The sequence below is a fragment of the Gavia stellata genome, chromosome 4 (genome assembly GCF_030936135.1).
Source record: "Gavia stellata isolate bGavSte3 chromosome 4, bGavSte3.hap2, whole genome shotgun sequence".
Lineage (NCBI taxonomy): Eukaryota > Metazoa > Chordata > Aves > Gaviiformes > Gaviidae > Gavia > Gavia stellata.
This window is the reverse complement of record NC_082597.1, coordinates 44,383,661-44,407,742: the sequence shown is the minus strand read 5'-3', so window position 1 is coordinate 44,407,742 and position 24,082 is coordinate 44,383,661. Positions and strand designations below refer to the sequence as shown.

The 24,082-nt window shown below is 40.0% G+C and overlaps 1 protein-coding gene across 2 annotated transcripts in view; it reads right to left on the bottom strand.

Moving 5' to 3' along the window:
- SYT1 (synaptotagmin 1) overlaps positions 1 to 24,082 on the bottom strand; it is a 129,514-nt gene that overhangs the window by 93,769 nt on the left and 11,663 nt on the right. For both annotated transcript variants that reach the window (XM_059816778.1, XM_059816779.1), the window contains exon 2: positions 574 to 758. In XM_059816778.1, coding sequence (XP_059672761.1) covers positions 574 to 758 — 185 coding nt within the window. The remainder of the gene's footprint in view (positions 1 to 573; positions 759 to 24,082) is intronic.

Here is a 24,082-nt window from a genome sequence, read left to right as displayed (position 1 = left end):
ATCTCCTCCTCTCTACTACAAAATGAATTCTCCCAACATCATTGTGTTGAATGCACCTGTGCTCTTCCTTTTTAATTGTTTTCCCTTGTTTCTATGCTTCTCATTTTTTTCCTATACTGTTGTTTCTTCCTCTGCTGAACTTTAGCTTTTGTGTAAAAAGAGATTTAGAGTTCAGAGCTACTTTTGCTTATCATGTAAGCTCAGAAATACTGCTAGAAAGATATACAAACACTGTACTAGGTCCTGGTCAAAGTCTTGAAAAAGGACAGTGAAAATTGTGCACATTTGCTTCATTTTTGGGACAACCAAGATACTCTCAATAAACTTGCCCCTTCCACATGAATCATTATATTCCTGCTCATTTTTTTTAGCAGAGCAGGGAAATTGGCTGACTGCTTTATCAGAGGTGCCACACCCAGATTCATCTTTTGTGGTACCCCTGAGAAGATGCTGCCAATCAGTCCCCTCTTCGCACAGCCACTACTGAGGCAACAAGCAGAACTTTTTGTAGACACATCAAACAGAAACCTTCAAATGCAACTCAAGAGTTCAAGAAAAGGAGAGGTACTTTACCTGGTCTTTCATGGTTTTCCCTAAATCTTTAACATCTTTCATGTTAATAGCATTCTTCCCTCCCTTCTCCTTTCCCTTCTTCTTGTTCTTCTTTTTGAACAAGCATTTCTTACAGAGACAAAAGCAGCAGGTAAGGATTAATAGGACTGCAACTATGGCTATGGCTATTAAGGCCCAAGGTGGCACTGGAAGAGAAAAAGAAACACACACAAAAAGAAGGCGGTAAACTGTTAGTAGGGTTAAATTCAGAAACAAGCACATTTCTCTCACAGCTAAGTGTTTTTCAATGAAAATGCCTTGCAGAAATACCTGAAATCCTTTCTAAAATAGCCTGTCATCATTTGTATATTTCTCCCAGCTGAGCATTTGCACATACAATGCCAATTTAACACATCTATTATTTACATGCCTGGTGACACATATCAAACTCACTTGCAGCTATCTTGATTAATCAACCATCTGAATACAATATGTCCAAAATATTTACACTGTACAAATCTGTAAAATGCCCGGCACACATAGGCAATTACTTGCTTCTTTCTTTAATCATCTCCGCAATCCACCTGGCATTGTGGGTGAATCAGGTGGAACTGACTAGGAATTTCCCTTTTACAGAACAGCATCCGATCCAAGCAGTCAGTTTTAACGAACAGCCCTTCTCCTCTGCCCACTGCTGTACTTGCCAGACTTGTGGACCCCTCACAACAGATGCAGGTCAAGGTCACCAGTAAAGATTGACCAAGGGCAAAGGACTGTCCAACCCAAGGGCACTTGCCCTATTCGTCATCGTACCCTAACGCTAGCAAAGTTTCAGTACATAGCTATATTCTCACCTATACTTTCCTATAAAGTAGTGTATGTTCCGTTTATTCAGTCAGTCCAGGATGCTGGTCATGGCTGAAGGATGAATAAATAACAGAGAATACTTACTATGATAAAATGGTCTTGTTACAGATCAGAATTTTTGGAAAAAAGGAATTAAGATGACACTTAAACACAAGTGCTCCAGAAGGGAATTATCTTCATACAAATCAGCTTTAATGACCACTGATCCCCACATTTAACCAGAACACCTGACAAAACTTTAAATCTTGTAAACTGTTATTTTCTAAAAATCTCAAAATGCACTCAGTCTATCAGGTCTGAAAGATACTCTCTCAGTGCATTACCTAAAGGTCTCTAATAGGATACAGAGCAAAACCGAAGAGCGAATCAAATTTGACATGTTGATGTCAGTGAATCACAAAAGGGAATGCATAGTATAAAGAGAGAAAATGAATTGCTTAAAGGAGCTAAGCAGAGTGTGAAACATGGTCACAGGAACTTCCACTACAAATTACCAGTTCAGGAAGAGGTACACCTACACCTTCCTTACTCTAAAATTAATTACCATTTTTTCTGACTTTTATTCAAATGTCCTTGGTGACAGATACAAAAATAATGCAGGATAGTTAAACAATAATCTCTGTAATACTTTTGTGTCTCCAAATGTTCATTAAATGCAGCTGCTATAAAAGGGAAGCTGTACCATATGTAGAACAAATGAAAACTGATTACTAAACAAATGAATGTTAAAAGATAAACAGTGAACAGATTAACAGCTGTTTATGGGTTGTATTTTATGGAGTCAGCAGCAGCAATTCTGCAGTTAAAGTTGCATTAGATCTGCACTTATCACAACTTAAAACCTGTATTTCATGCATTAATGATTTCATTTTGTCTTCAAATCTGGTGTGGTAACACTTTGCAGCACAACCGACTCTCCTACAATATTTTTTTTTCCATCCAGCACTCACAAATGTAAAACCGTCGCCTTTCACAGGCAATGTGTGCTCTTCTCAAATTCTAAACTTCACATGTGTAGTCTGTTAGACACTTAGCATCTGAAATAGTATTTACATAACACTATTCTTTATATCTGAGCTAATCTACAGGAGTTATGTCAATATGAAATGAATGCTGTGCCCAATTTATCAGCTATTTGTTTTGCTGCCTTGTCAGCAGTGCTTGAAGCATGATGCCAGTGAATATGGGGAGCAGCAAGAATAGGGGATGGGGTTCTGCCAGCTGGATGGCACTGTGGGAGGAAAGAGAGGAGGGACACATCAATTGTGGGTAAGCTAGGAGAACCAAGGAATTGACAAGACAGGGAATGTGGATGTAAATAGGATATATACATATGCATCATACAGATGAAAAAGCTTGTGTAGGTAGTGAAGTCAGGTGCCTTTGTGCTGAAACTATTGTGTAAAGTGGTATTCTAGCACTGCTGCCTTGGTTCTCTGGAGCATGAACAATGTAGGGTGCCTTGGGGAACATTTGAAACACTTGCAGATACCTCAGCTTCTTTTTTATAATGCATTATCTGCTCTCATCTGTTTGTAATTTAATTTCACCCAGTAGCTCTTGTGATGCAATTAAATGATCATCAAATTAATATCTGAGACACAAAAAATTATGCAGAATTCCTCATTTATTTCTTCAAAGAAAATACGCATAAGCAATAAAGGAAAAAAATTGGGGTAATCCAAAATCTGGACATTTCCAAAACAACTTTAACATTCAAGTCTGAAAAAGCAAAAAGGAATGGATTTTTTTTCCCAATGAAAGTGTGCTATCTCTGTCAAGGAGATGGCTCATCTGAACATTGCCATTGACAGAGATTGCCCAATCAGTGGAAGTACATGTTAGTTTTAAGAGAAGCAAAACATACAGTTATCACTGGCTTTAAAGCGATGTTTGTTTCCTTTCAAAAGCATTATTTAAATAATTTTAAATGTTAATCATTTTACATAATACAGACAAGATTTTCCAAAATTACTAAAGACTTTGAGAGCTTTCATATCTGTGCTCCCCAATTCATGATGCTGCCAGAGGAGCTTGAATTCTAGAAAAAGATAAGTTTTTAAAAATTAATTTTCCATAAAGTCATCTCAAGGTGGACAGGCCAGAATGAAATGACTGAAGTCACTAGTCACTTTGTCAGACTCAAGTCTACAGCCTTTAATTTTTCAGCCTTTTTACCAACTGTGAATAATATCTATAAAAACCTTACCACCAGTATATGAATTTTCTTGGTTTTGCACAGTGGCTCTCTTTGGGGATTCATATTGGTTAATTCCAATTGGACTTTACCCACACTTATGCAAGATTTTAAAATAATTTCATTTTTCCAGTATTTAAATGGACAACAAGGGAACCTACAGTTTGAAGACCACTTCCATCTATATTAAACCAGTCTGATCAGGTTCAGTAGCACAGTTTGAAACCTCAAGGAGGTCTTTGGATATGATCTATTGAACAAAGGACCTCTGTGGCAGATGCACCAGGGTGGGTGACATGAAAAACGCAGATCCTGACCAAGCAACCGAGGTGTCAGGGAGCCAGAAGCTTCTTGTACAACTTGTCTTACCCAGTGCCTGCACAAGGGGGTGCTTTGAAACAAGCAATACTTACCCATGCGATCAAGGAAAAGCTATTGGTTTAAGGATAATTAATATGTGTATACACTTTCTGGTATTTCAGTGCTATTTTCTTTGTTCTGCTCCTGTGGGCAAATACAGAATACTTATTTTGAAGAAGCTGTCATGAATTGCTACATGATTCGGTGATTCTACAAGGCTCTTCAAGACAAATCTATTGGAAGGGATCTGCTGTGTTGCATAGTTAGTAAATAAGGTCTTGAATTAGTCTTATTGATCCAATCCAAACAGGGTACGCTCTAAGATTTCACTCAGAAATGCAGGAATGAAGCCTATCTGTAAAAGGAGAGTGTAGAGAAAATGAAACGCATGGCTTACTCCTGAGCAATAGAAGGGCACTGAAAAGAGTAAGCTCTAGGATTGTGTTGATAATCGAGGCTTTTTGGGTATCGATTTTGCTTCCTTCGCTCATGCTGAACACCAGTCAGACATGGATGCTGCTAAAGAGTTGTGAGCTCTCCCATCCCTCTCTGTTGCTTCCTTCCACTAATGCCAGCCAGGGTTGTGTGCATATTGTGGGTCATTTGATGCATTTGTAGCATTTCACAAATACAGTAGCTGTCATGCACTTACTTTATCATTTTAGTTTGGGCTTAGAAGTGCGTTTGTGAGGCATATCTCCAGACCATACCCATATACCACGCAGCAATCCGGGAGGGCACAATGGACCGAATGGGAATATACGTTCCCAGCGCTCACCTAATGGTGCTCCAACTGCAAAAGGCACTTGGCCCATGGGAGCAAACCCAAAACGAAGCATTACCCCCACAAAATTTGCAGTGTGGAGCTTGGTCCTCAGGACCGACTGCTTCACTCCACTGATTTGCTTCTACTGCGCTGCACTAAATATAGCTTGTGTCCCAACCTGTCATTAAATCTTGTTCCACTGAATATGCTAGATTCAATGGAATGGATGTATTACTGAGTTAACCAATGTAAGAGCTACAAATTATGTTCTATATATAAAGATAACCTTACTTGGCCTTACACGAAATGCTTGGAGAGGTACAGGCCTTGGGTCTAAAACTGACATTCCCATTAGATCATCTAAAACTATCAAATGCCTCCGAGGACATTTGACTCCAGAGGAAAGACAGTCAGAGGGAAGTCACAAAATGTGTAACAGCATCAAAGTGCTACAGTCTGTGAAAGAGAATAAAATCCTTCACCCTAATAATTTTCTTCCCTTTCTGTGTGCGATGTCAGAGGAAACTTTATTAACTTAGAACCCAAAGAGAGGGAAAGTCAAGGAAGAACTGAAGAGAGGAGCTGAATTAAAAAGTGAAGACTTCCGTACCAACAATGCTGTCCACCGACAACTCCCAATTAAGCCATTAAACAGCCCCATTTAATCTGTGACAGCAAAGGATTATCAGATGATGGCAGCTTCCATATTATTCTGCAAAGGAGGACCATGGCATGTCGGAATTGATAAATATTAATAATCTATGTTTCAGAGGGGGCATGATGCTTAACAGGAAGCTGCAACTGCCAAATAGTTGTATGTGAAGCGCATGGCATTAATCTAAAGCTCTGGTAGCCTGAACATGAGAGCACTGGCAGCTTTAATTTACTAAGCCATTGTTTTGTCCTATCTTTTTGCACTTACAGCTTCTAATCAGGAAGCAAACCCCATATATAGCCATATTCAGACTTTCTGTATAGAAACTCCCCAGGGGCCACGTTCTGGGAATCAATTTGACTTTCATTAGAAGTAACTTAAAGAAAATGTACTGAGAGGTACCAGGTAATAGACACCACTATGCACAGCAGAAGGAATACAAAGGTGATCAATGCAAAGAAAAGGAAATGCTGATACATGGTAAAACGACTTGTTAAAGAGGAAGATAAAAACTGCAAATACATACTTACAAATGCCAATGATTTAAATACTAGCCTTCAGGCTTTTACAGCTACATTTCCACCCCAAATATTCTTATGTATGATCTCTTGCCTTAATAGCATGTTTGCAAAATATTATTTTCACTTTCTTACATTTACCGCAGACTTTTATGTGGTTCAAGTTAATAACGCTACCTTTGACCCATCACTAGAAGGAACCATTACTAAATATCTTAAGGAATGCTCTCATGCTGACATTTCCCCCCCCTTCTCTATTTTTTGAGCATATGCAGTTGCATAAGGCTATCTCTAGAAATAGTTTACAGAAGTTACTGAAGCTTTAACTGAGCTAAGAGATGTGTGTTTTGACAATGAAAGTTCCCCACATGCAAAACACTATGTGAACGCGCACTGATCAGATGGGCTTCACTCATTGAATATGCTCCTGCCTCCTCTTTGTTAGACATTATCATGCAAAATTATGCAAACTTCATATGACTGAACATTCCAGTCTTTGCAAATAAATTGACATCACCGAATTTAGCAGTAAACCTAGATAGGGCTACAAATTTAGCTGAGGTGCTTGGGCTGGTTGAGAATCTGTTGTGCCTACTATATGCTCCCAAAGCTGGAAGTCAAAATGCATAAAATCACTAAAATATTTACCTGAAGGCAAACCCACACCTACTATTGGAATTTGCAGGTCACTTACGTTTATTATTGCTGGTATTAATTCACCTTTTAGTGCATGTGATCGGTTCTCTGTCATGATAAAGCACATCTACCCAACTGCGTATCTCCTTTCTGCAGAGCAGAACTATTTCTGTCTCTGTTGCTATCTCTCTCTCCTTCTTTCCAATGTGTTTTGCTCCCTCTCTTCGCCAGCTCCTCACTGCTCAGCCTCATCAGCTCCTCTGCTCCTTGTCTCTCAAGACACTTGGGGGAGAAAGGAAGGCAGATGAGTTTCCAGGTGAGACAGGATGGTGAGGCAGCCAGAGCGAGGAAGCGAAGATGCTGAGATATCTCCTTCTTGAAGGACGTACCTCAGAGAGATTGCAAAGGCCTCAAGCTCAAATGTCAGGTTTCATCTGTATGAATACTAAAATGAAAATAGCTCCTCTGTTAACCTGCCCATTCCCTGCCGAATCAAAATGAAACAGAATAAAAGCAAAAGAGAGTTAACACAGATCTCCCCTCTGCTGGCTGTGTTACTGCCAGTCGGGGCCGCTCTCTTGGGCTCATTTTCAGCTCAACCACCATTCCAGAGCCTCCTTGGTGGCAACATGGCTCCTCAGCAAGGTCCCTCCTGTGGCCTGTGGTGCCTGGCTGCCCTTCCCAGCAGCGCTGTGCTTCTGCTGGGCTGCCGGCTCTCCTCTCACCCTCTCAGAGCTCCCAGCCCTCCTGCCTGCTCCTGCCTCCCCCTTCCTCCAGCAAATACAGCCATTTCTTTCATTGCCCTCTATGAAAGAACGATATTCCCCCACTTGGCACACAACGGCCCAGAGGAGGAAGCAGCAGCCCAGCTCCCTGCTGCATGGTGTGTCCCTTGTGAAGGACCGCAACGCTGGCCAGTGTGACAAATAAAACAGCCTCTCCTTTCGGGCAAAACCTCTAGGTCACTTACTACAGAAAACAGAGTAGGGAAAGGAAAGACTGGTGGAAGATGCTTTCTGATCACGTAGGTAGTATTTTTAGACTGATGCTTCCTATCAGTTCATATATATGCTGCCATAAAGCTTTTAAAATACAATCAATGAATTCAGGCTCTAGATAATTGCCAGAGAAAGCACTGGGCACACTGAGCAGCTGGGGAAGATGAAGAAAGCTGGAGCCTCCAACCAGACCTGGAAGCCAGACAGGTTTGCTGAAGGCTTTCCAAAAACTGTATGTACCAACCCCAGCTGAGGCCAAATACTTTCCTGAGAAGGGACAAAACAACCCATGGGGCTAATATTCAACCCTGACAAACAAATCTGTAGAAGCTTGAGATGACTGCTGTCCATCATGTGGACAATTGTATTTTGTGGTTAAAACACATTTCACTTTTCCTATGATGACATATAAAATATGTTGCACTTCAAACTTCGATTGATAGTCTGAAGGAAAAAGAAACAGTAAAAAAAAAGTCGTGCAACTACCTCTGACTTGGAACTGGAATTTTCAAAGGGACAAAATACTCCACTCATATAAATCCCAGGACTCAGAAATCAAGAGAATAAGACTCAAAAGTAATGAAACTGATGGGAAAAAAACCAATTATGCCTATATATATTTGATTTTCTTAGCTGACTTCATTCATTATATGCAATGAACACTGGTTTTGTTTTATCTTCCTTGCCATTTTTTGAACACTTGGAAGTGTTATTTGTGTCACATTTTTAAGGTTTGCCCTGCAAATATGAAGGCCAGATTTGTATTTCTATTTTCAAAACAGTAATCACATTTCTTGCATACCAGAATTACTCATGCATAGTACATGTTGAATGTTGTAAGTTCCAAAACTAGGTAAAACTCAATTGCCAAGGAAGGAAAAGCTAATTTTGCACATTTTTTAGAAAATATTATGCAGGGGTAAAGTCCTTTAAAAAAAGGAACAGATTTGTGATTTCTGACAAGATGAACTTAGAGAAACTGGGTCTGTCTGTAAGCCAATGGTCTGTTAACATATACAAACTTAACACAGGATGCTATTACACAACAGCTTAGGGTTTAAAGGAGAACAGCTACTATTAAAAGAATTAACAACCATTGGAGTAATACACTAAGTTCCCACTGAAAGTAATAACCAGCTTTATTCCTTACTGAGATGTAATGTTCATTTAGAAGGTCTCAAATAAAAATGGCTCACGTATAGTGCTTTTCATCATTAGATCACAAAGTGTCTTATAAGGAGGTAGGTAACAATATCTGAACCGCAGAGATGCAGATAATAATACATACAGAATAAAATGACTTTGGTTAGCATTGTATAGAAGACACCGTGGAAGCATTGGTCTACATTACTGACTGGTGCGGTGCACAGGAAACAACAGGGGCTTCATTTGCTGTGAGCATGTTTCCAGGACTACAAGTCCCTGCTACGTCTTTGCCAGCAGCAAAGTTCTTGTCAGCTGCAGGTTCTAGGCATGCCCCCCGCAAGTGTAGGGAGCTAAGTGCTGGAGGATGCCATGTGCACATTGCAAGCAAGTGGACCAGATAGCAGCCCAGGCTCTGATGCCACCAGAGGAAGCACCTCAAGTGCCACCCTGGGGTAGGCGCACGTTGCGTATCTCCTGGTACTATAGAGGCAACACAAACTCACACCCAGAAGGAACCCCTCCAGCACCCTAAATCAAAAGTGTTGAGTGCTGACACCAGAGCCAAGCACACATCAGAGGTGCCCCGGGTCCCAGTGCCAGGCCCCTCAAGGCTGTAATCTTTCCGACACATCTCACTGGCACCTCAGCTACTGCAGCGCTAGGAGCCTCACTCAGCCCTTAGGGCACCTCCTTCACTCCGCTTCTTCCCAAGCAGCAAGTCAGAGGACCGCTTCTAGATTTTCTGCATGGCTGTTTCATGCAAAACAGTGACGCTGCTGAAAAGAAGAACTGAAACACAGCACTTCCCACCCTGGTGTGGAACAGTTACTGTCAACAGGGTAATTACTGTCCCATGGAGAGAGTAATGACATGCTGCGCTCTGAAACTGTGCCAGGCTTGCAGAGTGTTTGGGACCTTAGAACTTAATTTTGTTTATCACCATAGAGCTGTGGCATAAACAAAGAGACTTAAATTTAATTTGTTATGATGTGCTACTTTGATAATAATTTTTCACTTCTTATTTAAAGCTTTAAAAAGGATCTTTTTTTTTTCCTGACTCTTGCCATTTTATTATCCAGCCAGCAAGATTGTATCCAGAGTCCATACACTCAGATAAAGCACTGAAGTATGGGATAGCACAGAGTAAATAGAATTTACTCCTCATACATACCAAACTGATGAACTCTACCCATTGAAACAATCCTCCTGTTCCTCAGCCTTGTTGCCAGTTCAGGTCTTAGTTTGCCACCTTATTAAAAATTTTGGTGAAATTCTCAGTGAAATTTACTGTCTCTCCATGTGAAATAAGACCAAATGTCAAAATGTAAAGTATTTCTAACTTGCAAATAATCAAAACCTTTCTGTTCGTAAAAAGTATGACACCATTTCCCTTAGGACTTGATCTTTTACCTCTATCTATTACACAGTACGGTACGGCCACATTATTGACTTTGAACAGGTACTAAGCAGGTTCATATATCTGGTTTTATCCAGGCCTTGAAAAGGCTTGGGATGAACCTGTTTTTCCCCCTCTGAGAGGTAAGATAAAGACAGGTTAAAAAGACTCATCTACAGCATAGAATATTATATATATATTTTTTCATTATATCTGCCACCCATTTATTAAAGAAACAGATGTATTCTGCAGTTAAGAATCGTGGGAACAGTTATTTTCTAAAATTGATTAATACTGTCAGACATAAAAGCCTTTATTGTTGTTTTTCATTTTTTAAAATCACTTCAACAGGAAAGCATTCACATACTGAAGTATGGTAAGCAGTGAGAAAGGCTAATTTCTAATAGGTTTGGGAACTTTTTCATATCTTCAATGTCCAGAATGATTAAAAAAAAAATTAATTGCATAGCTGTAGTAGTGATAAAATAATTATAAAAACAATCAAGGAGCAAACCAAAAACAATCTCCTTCTTCCAGCTAGAATTAAAGCTTTGTTTTTACATTTTTACTGTATGTTAGGCCAATTGCAGTACATAGGCAGTAACTGCTCATGTGAGAAGCTGTATTTCTTTTTGTGACAGGAATGTATCTGTAAAAGTATTTCTTTTGCTGGGCAATAGTGTATACCCAGTGAAATCAAGTGAATATCTGAAGATGATCAGAGGGATGGAGCACCTCTCCTATGAGGACAGGCTGAGAGAGTTGGGGTTGTTCAGCTGGAGGAGAGAAGGCTCTGGGGAGACCTTACAGCAGCCTTCCAGTACCTGAAGGGGGTCTACAGGAAAGTTGGAGAGGGACTTTTTACAAGGGCATGTAGTGATAGGACAAGGGGCAATGGCTTTAAGCTGAAAGACAGTAGATTTAGATCAGATATTAGGAAGAAATTCTTCAGCATGAGGGTGGTGAGGCACTGGAACAGGTTGCCCAGAGCAGTTGTGGATACCCCAACCCTGGAAGTGTTCAAGGCCGGATTGGACAGGGCTTTGAGCAACCTGGACTAATGGAATGTGTCCCTGTCCATGGCAGGGGGTTTGGAACTAGATGATCTTCAAGGTCCCTTCCAACCCAAACCATTCTATGACTCTATGATTTCTTGATCTGTTATTTTAAATGTACAGATATAACTTTGAACATGATTCTTTCATTAAATATTATCATTATTAATAGACACTCATTTGTGTGTGGGTAGTGCCTAAAGGCACCGGCTCAGAAGAAATGCCTCACCAGATTAGGCAGTGCACACAGATGAAATAAAAAGACAGTCTCGCCTGAGATGCTGCACAGCGCAAGGTCCCAAGCCTGTGTGGTGGGTACACAGAACTGACTGCTCACAAGAGCTGTGGTCTCATCCAACCATCAGCCTACGAGAATGTGCCAGGCTTCTACCCTACCAGATCCAGTCTGTCCAAGTACATCGCCTAGCACTCCCTTCTGCACAACCCTTGCTAAATACCTCTTCTATCACCTCAACAAGATCCTCCTAGGGTCCTATCCACCTAGGACGTGAATGCCCTCTTTCTGGAGGGAACCCAGACAGCCAGCCTGGCACCTCCATAGCTCACCAGTGGCCAAGGTAAGACTGAGTCTTGAAACAAAGGACAGAGAAAACCAAGAGACTCTCTTAGGCCAGGACCCTCCAAAAGGAGCGCCTGAGCTGGCTGTGTTATGGAGGCAATAGCAGTTAGCCTCAGACAAAACAGATTTCAACCATGTCTCTTTCTGGTCTTCCAGGTGGCAGCTTTTAATAGGAATGCCCCAATTAAAAATGCTGTAGATTCAATAACTCTTCAGGCCACAGTCTTGTCTGTGACCTCCACTTTTTCCCAGAAGGCATTTCCAGCACTTGAGCTCCTGAGGCAACTCAGAACTATGCTCATGTTAGAACTGATCTTAGAGGTAATCCAAAATAAGTCCTAAGATGACTCTTCTGAGACAGAGAATCAGTAATAAAACACAAGAACAAACAAGCTGTCTTTAAAGTGAATAGTCATTTATTAAGCCTTCATCACTGTGTTTCTAGACCTGCAGTCAAAACATGCACACTCTGACAATGCTAATTCTGACCTAAAGCTAATAGGACATGATTTTTTCCATAAATGGTTTTATGTCATGCACTTCCATGCTGACCCCTCAGTATGAGATGAAATTCCCTAACCGTAGTCACTATGACTGAAACATCCCACATGGTCCATCATCTTTGTTTCTAGGGTGTCCGTAACACCAAGAATGTCCCTATAATACTTATGTGCAGTTGTTGGCAGGCCCAACCAGCATGAGCCACGTGCACGTTCACAGAGATCGTCAATAAGATACACTTTGTTGGGCCAGTGTCCTCTCAAATCTGGATGCAAGTGGATGCTAGGATTGCTAGGTAATCCTGGTCTTGGTGCATGGCCAGCAAAGCCTGACCGGGTGCACTATACGCAGGCAAGGGCTCATACCATGTGTCAGTCATAGAGTGCAGCAGAGCAAGGTGCAGGAGTTGCGACTGTGCTATTCCACTCCCGGCTGGCTCTGCTCACCTCGGTGGGATTAAGTGAGCCTGGCTGTGGCTGTATGTATGCATTTTCCAAGGGACCTCAAATTGTGTATTGATTCAGTCGTACAGGGGTATGCGGGATGCGGGACAGCATTTCTGGCAGGCACCTCTGTCCTTGATGTGGCACTCTGCTCAGCTCAGGAAAGGGCAGAGAGTAAACTGTCCATGCTGCAGGTGTTTTGAGAACATTATATGGGTGACACTGGTTCGTGGGATTGGGGGTGTAATGGTGTGGGCTGCACTGCTATATGATGCACGCCTGGCAGGCCAGGGCAGCTAGATGAGCTGTTCTGCACTGTGTAGTCTGCCAGACTGCCTGGGGGTTGCGTGCGGAAGGACTGAATAGTCCCAGGCTTGCCCCAGGCATTCAAACTAAAATGTTTTCATGAGACCTCTATCTATTAAGCAGAGGTGCTTGTCAGGATATTTATACCAGCTTTGCAAATTTCAAGGGAGTAGGTACCAACAGCCCAGCTCTCCCAAGCCTCATCCCACTGCTGGGATGGAAAGAGAGACCCATTGCCATGGCACGCCTCACCTCTGCCTCAGCAAGCACCGCAAAAGATAACTCCCCTGGCTTCTTCCCTGCCAAGCCAAACTTCTCAAGAAAGCACCACTGGCATGAATGTGCACAATAGCTTCTGCAGCAGTCTGCTCTGTTCCACCAGCACACGGCTGTCACTATGAAGATGTGTATCAGAAGACATGATAAAGATACAGTTTTGTGGAATCTGTATGCTATTAGACACTTACACTGCTAATACAGAAAAAAGGAATCTAACATGATTATTCACTGTCTGTACACAACTCAAGTCCCTTGGACAAAATGTTGTTTTCACCTGTTCTTTAAAAAAATAGCAGTCTTTGACCTTTCTCTTTTTAAGTGTTCAGTTTTATTTTAAAAGACTGAAGCAAAGAATCTAAATATGGCTTGTACCCTTGTCTAGTATTTCAACCTCCTTTACTCTGCAAGAAGCTATCAAGGCTACAACCCACATATCAGTAGTGGCCTTCGTAGGAAGAAATCTATTTTCAAGGTACAGTTAAGGTTAATAGCCATGTTGTTCTTCTTTTTCAGAAGCTCATTTAGCAGCACTATTATGATGAGGACGATGATGATTGATTACTAACTTCTGCCTTTTTGCACAAAAAGCACCATTCCTGATTGGCTAACTATAAATGCTGTAATGGTCATTAACTTTGTTGCAGGAACCACTGCCAAAGTGATAAATAGATTTGGTTTACATTAGCTACCAGCCTAAAAGCATCATTTGACCTCATTAATAGATCTAATCAAATCTGGAGTTATGCTCCCTAAGAAGGAAGACTATCCTTTTTAGGACAAGAACTCTGAGGCTTTTTTCTGGTCTCCATAAATACAAAAGTTGAAATTTTGTTCCACTGAGGTAAGGTCACAATTCTCTCCAAAATGCTTTGTGCAAATGCTAGGCATTCAAGTTTTCCCTACTTTTTGTTCAGCCTGGAAGAAGTTAAAACTGCTCTTAGGAGGTATTAAAAGCTATCCGTACAAGCCCAGGGAAGCTGTGTTTCTTTGAAAAATGGTCAGTTTGCTGAAGGAACCAAGAACACAACCTTTGCATAGACATGTCTTCATGTTAGTATGTTGAAATCTACATCAAAATTATATGGTTGATGTACAGATATAGCTCTTCAGATCTCTGGAATGAAAAAGCTGCAGACTGCATTTGATCTCTTAATCCACATTTGCTACATACTACCTGCAAATTGTTTCTTGTATCCTTCATCTTTGCAATATATATATTATACTGGTAAGGTACAAGTATAACTCACTCCTCACTGTTGCTGTGCTTCTCACTTTGCCTACCTAGCAATGTCAGAAGTTATTAATTTAGCGTGCCTGGAATATGTTTTCTCTCATGTTGTGCTTCAGTCTTCTGCTAATTAGCCTGACTATTTAATTTACAGGAGCTGTAGTCAGGCCCTATGTTCAGCTAGGCCATGAGTGTGTGTTACAGCTGTAACCCAAAGTTGATAGTTTTAGGTTAGGGGATGATGTTGATCTGAAAGAAGTTTGGAAAGGACTGTTTTGTAAGCATACATATCATCCTGAAGGACAGCACAAAATGTTCTTGTACAGTGTGGATTAATAGAGGCAGTTTGTCCTGATGCTTTCTTTCTCCTGTTAATCTTATTGGCTATCAGCAAAAGCAACTACTATCAGTTTGTCTCTTAAGACAGCAACTCTCCCTAAAAATCTCATCTAGTAGTTTTATCTCCCTTTTTTTTTTAAACCTGACATAAAGTAGAAGTGAAGTATGACTCTGCAAGCTTCGGGACAGAGGAGGAACCATGAAAAAGAAGACTCTTTTCATCCATTTCTGTATTTCATTTGGTGATTGTTGCTTATTCTAAAATTTAGCGATTTTGAGAATGGGAACCAGAAATCTGTTCTCCCCTCTCACTTTGGCCTATAGTTTGAATCATTTCCTACACAATGCCACGACTTCCGCATAAGTTAGAAGTGCTGTCATACATTCAAGCTTCTGGCTTGATGAAGGAATTTAATCTAAGCCTCTCCATTTCCTGGAGGAGCACTCCAACTTCCAGATTAATATATGAAAAGTGGCGAGCTGTGCTATCAGCACAGTATCAGAAGACCCAGACTTGTTCCAATCCTACGACCATTCCCCAAAAAGGAAGGGCTGTAGGCATCTGTCCTTCAAAGGGGAATTTTCATTCCCCAGTGCTAAGTGGACAGGTGAACCAGTCTGCTGCTCTGACACACGCGCTAAGGCTTTCAGATGAAACCCCTCCTTTTTAAACCCCTGTGTCTGGCTTGCTGCTGGACAGCCAGGCTGGGAGGCTTTTCATCGTTCTGAGACTCCTTGACTCCCACCTGTGCTGAGTTTGAAGTCCATCCATGTAATGCTGAATGGGCTGCAAACTCTTCTCAAATTATGTCAGCCTTTTTTCCTGGATGTGACAGAAAGAAATAAATCCCCTCTCTCAGTACCAGAGTCCACCTTTGATTATCTGCGGTAGGTGTCAGTTTTGCCTTACGCTGCCCAAATGAAAACCAGACACATTCTAGGCACTTACATCCCTTATGGGATGTAATTGTACGAGCTCAATTCACAGAGAAAGCATCCTTTTCCTCCATCTCCTTCTGTAGTGTCCTATTGACACTGAGTGCGCTCAGCACAGATTGATCCTACAGGTACATCCAGGCCAGACTTTCTGCACTAAGCGAAGCATTCCTGTAAGGGCATATTGAAAACTCAATGCTGCTTCTGTTCACTGGGAAGAGAATAGGAAACAGAACCTTATACCAGCTCTGAAAATCAATTATGAAATATTCTTGTTTGACTTTGCTGAAGTAAATGGTATCAGGGTTTGACTCAAAAGTTCTATACCAGGCTTGGATCTACAGTTCTCTGTTTAACAACACTCCATGTGCATTGCTTTTTATCTTTGAATTGCTTTCTGAATGATGATTTACTAACTGGCATAGTCAGAGAAAAGTATTAATTTCATTTTAAAGAAGGAAAACCAGGAGAGGATGACCTGTGATTTGCTTTCAGGATCACAAAGAATGTCACTAAAACCTGAGAGTCGTCAATCTAACCCCATGTCCAGCGTACACTTCTCTCCTGAGACTGGCTTATTTCCACTATAGTAATATTTTGCTCCAGTAGTTACAGTCAACCTTAGCAGCTGCTCTACATGGACACATTTTCTTATTGCTAGTTAACAACCACTGCACCTCCTTGTTGCTCAAAAGTGCATTCCACTTATTAAAATCATGTAATTAAAATCCATTCTTCTCATTGGATTAATTTCATTGCTACTGATCAAAGAGACTGAAAAAATGATCAAATCTTTATATTAAAAGTACACAGCAGAGTTCTTGCTTCTGTCCCTATATAAATAGAGTCGAACCTGAAGTGATTAACCCCAAGTTTGGCTAGAATAGAGAAATAAAAATTAAAAGGGAATGCCATAACTAAGCATAGGAAAAATAAACACTTCGGGAATTAGAAGTCAGGGTTAAAGGCTCATTCTGCTGAAATCAATGGCCACGGTCCTGATGACTTCTGTCCAGTGAGGATCCTGTCCCTGGTTCCCAATTCCTCTTGCAAGTGCTCTGCCATTAATTAAAGAAGCAGCTGTGCTCTCTCCTAATGAGAACTTTACAATAGCTAATCGACAATTCTTTCAAACCTGTAGCATCACCAGTAATGAACAATTAATCCTCCATCTCCTCAGAACTGAGTTAAGCTCAGACCAGAAAGGGAGAGGCAGCAAAAGAAAATGGACTCTGTGAAGCATGAAGGAATAAAAATGAAAAGATCATAAAGAAAACAAACATTAAAGGTAGAAGAGCAATCAATAAAGTCCAAAGCTTGCAAAGATTGTCTTGGAAAATAAGCACTCTGAAGGAATTTAAATAACTATAAATGGAATTCTCAGAAAGATTTATTTAAGAGTGAATTAATTTTTCAGTGCAATTTCCTTTTTTCTTCCCTTGCATGATTGTCTCTTAGGCTACTTCACTTTCTGCATATGGTGCCAGATGACAATAAAAACACATTAATCTCTAAGTTGTATATATTATTCCATAGTGACTATTCCAGCAAGCAAAAGGTTAACACATTTAAATGAATGCAAATGGGATGGTGGTTTGTTATTGGCTGAAAGTGCCTCAAAATAGACTAATAGTGATACACAGATGCAACTTTGCATCTGCAGTCTAATTAAAACTAATCTAACTAAATACAGTGGATCTGTAAAGCAGCTTGAGCACTGTAGAGAACACACAGAATTCCTTTTATAGTTGGAAAGAGCTTCGAAGACGCAGTGTGCCTGCCTTTTCACTTTATTTGGAACCACTTTAATAGCAGGTGAGTAATCAGCAAATAAATTCTCTGTAGCTGCTTTGGAATTGTTCATTCATAGAAGCAGAAGCAGTGATAATGTATCCGCAGATACATTACAGCAGCAACAGAGGCCACATCGATGGGGGGAGGTAATGTCCTTTCATTAGGCAAAATGATACAGTTGGAAAAAAGAAAAAAGCTTCAAGCTCTAAGTCATCCTTCAGCCTCACTTATGAAGGCAGAACTCAACTACAAAAAAACACTTTTGCAGATGTGTTATGTTACTGACATGAGCTGTCCACAGCAAAATCAGGCATGATCAAAACTTTGTCTTGTCAAGGGATTTCTTTTAAAATATTCTTAAGACAGAATAACTTTTTTTCCTGGCAAATAAACATTCCATATACATTGTATTCAGTATGAAAACTTACTGCTCTCAATTGAAATTCTGCCATAAGCTATCCTAGCACCGAGAATTAAAATGGCCATGAGGTAATAAAATAATATGTATAACCCTCTACCGAGCATACAGTCTGCAGGCTGGGAGACCAATGTAAAATAATAAATTCCAGTGTTTTATCTTTTTTCTTTCCCTCTCAAAAATTCAGGTAAGAAACTTCATGTTATAAAATTGCCTTAAAATGCTTAAATCCTTAAATCAGCAACTCTAGATGAAAGAAGGTCAAAGGAGGACAAATCTTGATGAAAAGTTCACCACCACATACTTCCATGAGGTATTACAGTAGAGAAAGATACTCTGCATATTCCCACCTTAGAGAAGTAGTCTGAACTGTCTTGATCGTGTTGCAACCTAGAATAACCATGTTTGTAGAAAGCCAAAGATATGAAGGTACGGTGCTTGGCAGAAGTCTGAGTCCATGCAGGGTAAAGAGACTCTCCAGATCTCATGGTTTTTCTTCCTTCTTCCTTTCTCAAGGCTCACCAGATTGCTAAATTGTTGAATTTATTAACATCCAGATTGCTAAAACATTGAATTCCAGTATGTCCTTGACTCTGCGGGACAAGCATGGCTTTATATTCCTGGGATGTTCTGCACAACAGGCCACACTTCATGTTAGAGCAGATTCATGGAATGAGAGCATGCAAGAACTATATAGTGTAGCTACGATGCTCCCCCAGAAGGGCAGCAAATTGACTCTTCCTACCATTTAGGTGAAATAGTCACTGAAAAATTGAAATAGGCTTGAGAGTAGAGCTCTGGAGCCTTCTCTTTTCTTGGTTGGTACCCTAGGCAGTGAGCTAGTTACTCCGCATAAGCCAGAAGCTTAGCCACTTCTCCCACAGAACAATATTCCCGAGTTCCTGGGTCTCCCATGGAGGATTTCTGTATCAGCCTCATTGAGAAGGATGAATAATGGATTCTCCATGCAGTCTAACCTATAGACCATAGGCTCACTCTCTTCTCTATAGGGTGAGGCATGAGGATTTAAACTTGTTTAGGCTGAGTAAGATGCAAGACATGTTCTTCCTCCTCTCATGATAGTGCATTAACAACTATCCTTATTACATAACAAAATTGTTAACAACACTATCAGCATTTCCCTTTCCTTCTTTAGCCCCACTGTATTCCCCCTAGTTCCAAGAATGAAAATACAACCTCCAAGCAAAAGAGCAATAGATAAGACAGGCAAATCCCATAGCAAAAATTGGGTCTGCTGTTTGAAAAAATGTACATAGAGGGCTCTATTAGCAAAAAGAAATCATAAATGATGAAAATTCTCAAAATTGTCCCATTAAAGTAATTTTCTTTGCTGCCTGGTATTTCTAGACAAGTAGAGCTCTGTTTTGAGTCATTTCAGTTGTAAATAGTTCCATTAAATTCAGTAAAACTATGCTGAATAATGTTTGTAGGATTATGACTTGAGGTGAACTTACCAATACACAGGAAAAAAGCATTGCATGTTTTTGACAGCATTCCTTTAACCTAAGAAAGATAAGTGTGGTGATTCACAGAAAAGGGATATTTTGGTAAGTCATAACTAATTTTCAAATGAAATGTCAGTCTGAAATTGCTAATCAAATAGTCATTTTCATGGTATTTTTCTATATGCTGGTGTGAAATTTACTCCACTGTAGAAGCTTGCAAAAGGCATCTTTCATAATTCAAAACCTATATTAAGGTACGGTTTATGTGTTGCACAGCCTGTCACAGAGGCCCATGCAGCCAAATGAGTATTGCCCTTTGTGAATATGTGCACTGACGGTTAACAGCTCTGTGCACTACACTAAAAAGCCTTAGGGTAACAGAGACTTCAAAAAAATTGTGTTTCCTTTCTCCTAAATATGTAACATGAAGAAAAGTTCAAAATGAAAAGCATTTAATTTTATACAAGGGAAATTTTACTCAGATCTGTTTTTTCTTGATGTTGTATTTTATCATGGTATCATGCATTTCCTTGGGACTGTAAAATACGTTGTTATTTTTACATCATATTTTGATTTCAGTGCAATGTGGAGCTTTTAGAGTGTGGTACAAACATGTGGCTGTACATACATTGCATTAATGACATTGCCTTTACTTGTTTTATTCTTTATTATGTATTATTTAATTTACTAATTAGTCATTATTTATTTATTCTCTGTGTATTTTTATTTATTATCTTTACTATTACTCTTGTATGACTTTGATCAGATTTTTCTCCTACGTTCACTCGATATATAGTACTCATAAGACAAACTGCTTTTATAGTACTCATAAGACAAACTGCTTTTATAATGTATGAAGGCCTTATTATGGCTCAGCCACCTGTGAATTGTCTTTAAATCAGCGTAGAGTTTTAAGCCACTATAAATATAGAATGGTAATTTATATATGGTAAAAAACAGATAAGATACAAGATACAGTAAGATAGAAATGCTTTTTAAAAACAACATAGGACATCTGATACAAAGTTCTTCTAGACTTAAAAGTCAACTATATTGGTGAGCAAACACTTAATAGAATGTGAATCTCAACCCTGTGCTGCCTTTGCTATATTTTCAATAACCAAGGAATGCAGCAAAATAATACTGATTTGCTTAAATTTTCTCAGAAACAAATCTGTGAATATTTACCTCATTTTCTGATTGCTGATACTAGCATATTACTCTGCAGTACAGCAAAATTAGGACGTATTTGGTGAAATCTCAAAAAGGGTTTCCAGAAACTAGTAGATAACTTCTTATTTTGAGATGACAGTTTGAGTGTTTCTTATCAGACTTGTCACAAACTCCTGGATCTGCTAGGTGGTGAGGAGCCTGTCCTTGAGCTGAGGAAAAGGAAAACCTCATCAATACTCCTTTTCAATGGAGCTTCAGAGCCAAAGTTACGGCTACATACAGGAACACTACAGTATATGAGAAATGCAGTTGGTAGAGGTAAAAATGGGCCAATAAATTTTATTGTTATGGTGAAATAGTTCTTTAATAAGCATAAAGTTTTTGTCTCCATCACCTGCAATATGCAGTAAGCTTGGAAGGTAATATTTTTATGCTGTGACTAGTATTCAACCCATCCCAAATAATAAATAACATGTTAGTGGTGTTGTCCCAGGAGACTCCACTAAAGTAAGTGAAGCTAGTTATATTTATTCGGGCACATCATGGTAGAAGTGACACTTGATGAAAGAAGAAATCCTTCCCTGGAGCAAAGCTAACTGCCGTTTACCTCACTGCTGATGGCTTAGAGATCCAGTGTCTCCGCAGTGGCTTCCACAGATTCAACCACTGAAGAGTTAAAAATACCACCCCCAAAATAAACCCTATTAAACAGCTCTCTAGTAAAAGTATTTTAATTATGGCCAACCTATAGACTATATGTTGATTGACAGCCCTTTTATCCCTTTATGAAAGCTGTTTCTGACAGGCATACCCCTTGCCAGTGGCTAGTACTTATTTAATCAGCCTCACATGCCTTAAGTTGAGCCAGCTTGTGCCAGGAAACAACCTTCTGGAAGGCAGCACTGTAACCAATTTTCCTTTGGCTTCTCTCTAAACTTGGCAATACTGTGATTTATCCTGGCTTGTCTCAATTGTTGATCCTTATCTGAGGTCACACACAATTTTGCTGACTGCCGTTGATCTCACTGGGTCATATGCAACATGCTTTTCTCTTCTGACTCTCCTTCCAAAAATGTTTCTTGTCCAACTAGTAGCATTGTTAGTAGCAGTTAGAAAACACTTGAGCAGGGATATCAGGTTTCCAGTTCATGGTTCGGTGCAGGAACGCAACATATTCGTGGGGTAAAGAAAAACCACTGACAGGAGCCCTGTTAGTCTTGAGCAAAAAGCCAGCTAGTCCTATCCTCATGACTTTTGCCACTGTGACAAGAAAAAATTGTACATTTTACAGTACATTAGCCTTGAAGTTACTAAAACATAAACATCACTATTCAGTCTGTTTTGCTAAAATGTTAGCTGAATGCTTTTCACTCCTTCTTAGCAAGCTTTGTCTGAAGTAAAGGGAAAAATTGAGGAATATTGTTTTATATTTATTCTTTTTCATCAGAAGTATCCTATGGCAGACAGCCTGGTGAACGGAGCAGAGACTAGCACTGGCAGGGAGCCTTATGCCTCTCTCAGCCATATGTCAAAAAAATTTCAGAGGCTTTAACTTTTCTCTTTCCTCCTGTAACTGTATTCTCCATGAAAGTCTTAGCATGGCAAAACTGTTTTTTTTTCTGGAGAGGCACAAAGTGTAAATGAGAGGAGAAGGTGCTGTGTGATAAGGGAACCAGGAAAAAGTAAGGAAAAGAGGCAATAGATGAAAGACGGTGAGAAGAACTGGAGTTGTAAGTCACAAATTGGTTATCGTTTACTTTCAGATCACAGATGTGACCTCTAATGCTTACAAGCCATTCATCTCGTCAACATGCTCTGTAATAGTAATTCTCATAACATCAGACCTATTGACATGGAGATTGTGAAGACATATACTGTCATTAATGGTCACCTGTCTGGTGGAAGCAAATGTTGCACCTTCTTGAAGAAAGAATCACTGATATTTTTATTTTTTTACATTAGAAAAGGCAATTTTAAGTTCACCTAGCATCAGGACAGGAACATTGATATTTTACAGCTCTCAATTCTCCACTCCACAAATGTCAGTATAAACACAATACTGATGCAAAACCCCTTCATTTTCCTTGCCCCATAAAATATTGTGGGAAAGCAGGGAATATCAGCGTTGCTTTGCTACATCAAGAATCTTCACTGACACTTCAGTTTCCTAATGGCTCCCAACCCTCATTCTGACAATGCCGAATGAGTAACAAACTGCTGTAATTCAACACCCTCACAATTTGGGTATAGTCTCATTAAGTTTGGGAACTGGATGGTAAGTACACTCCCCAACAACCATAAGCATGGACATAAAGTATTTTAGTCCCATGTTGATGTAAGTGTATTATAGCTCGTCTTTACCTTTACCAAAGCAAAATCAACTTTGAAACAGAGAGGCATTATAGCATTTGCTAATCTATCAAAAGTGATCCATCTTAGCATACATGACTGATATGATGTATGCTCCTAGCACTTTATAATTCCTCCTGATACCAGGGGAAAGATTAAAGAAGACTGCCCAAACAGAGACCTATCTGTAGCATTGGAGGCAATCCTATAATTTTGTCTGCAAGGATTAAAGTACTGCTGGGGTCCAGCCACTGAAAAAATCTTGAACCCTGTGATAGTCTGATGCTGACTTTCAGATGCTTCTCAGTGCCAAAGCTGAAGGGAGGGAGGAATTAGTGAGGCATCATATTCACTCCCTGCTCATTGCTACAGCAATCCAGTACACTCACCAAAGAGCTGAACAACTCACTAAAGCTCATGGATGACCTAAACCCAGAAGAAATCTAAACAACATCATCTGCCAGTATCCTGGATCCCTCTCAGGCATAGAAAGCAGCACCGCAGTGGCCTGCTTCCCCCTGAGCCGGTAATGCTGAGGAACAGCAGTGGAGACATGCTGATACAAGGGCTGCTGTACTTTGGAGGAGGCATAAAACCAATGTCCTTAGCTTTTGTGGTGATGAAAGATCCCCAGGGATTTTCCCAAAAGGATTGTAATGCCTTACAGCCCCATCCAACTCTCATTAAACTAAATGGAAAGAACCTCAATCACTTCTGTGGAAATTGGATGTTTGCAGGGTTGGCCCAAATCCCAAGTGAGGTAATTACATTCTTCCAACAGCTTCCATTGGAAAATTTCATTCCCCACCGTCCCAAATGATCTCAAAGTAGCACTCTACTGATCATTTAAACTAAACAACTGCCCTAAATGCCGTCTTTTTTTGACAACAATCATGAAAATGTGTGTTATGATAATAAGCCATGTGACAAAAGAGGGTACAACTCTCAGCAAGCAGCCTACTAAAATGAAATGGAAGGTAAAAAAATTACACTGTATTTATGAAAGTCTGAAAAGAAATTTGCTACTACCATTATACGTGTGTGTGGTACATGTCTCTAAAATTACATTATTTGTAGAGTTACAAACTTTTAAAATAACCATAACTAAAGTAAAATTAATTTAT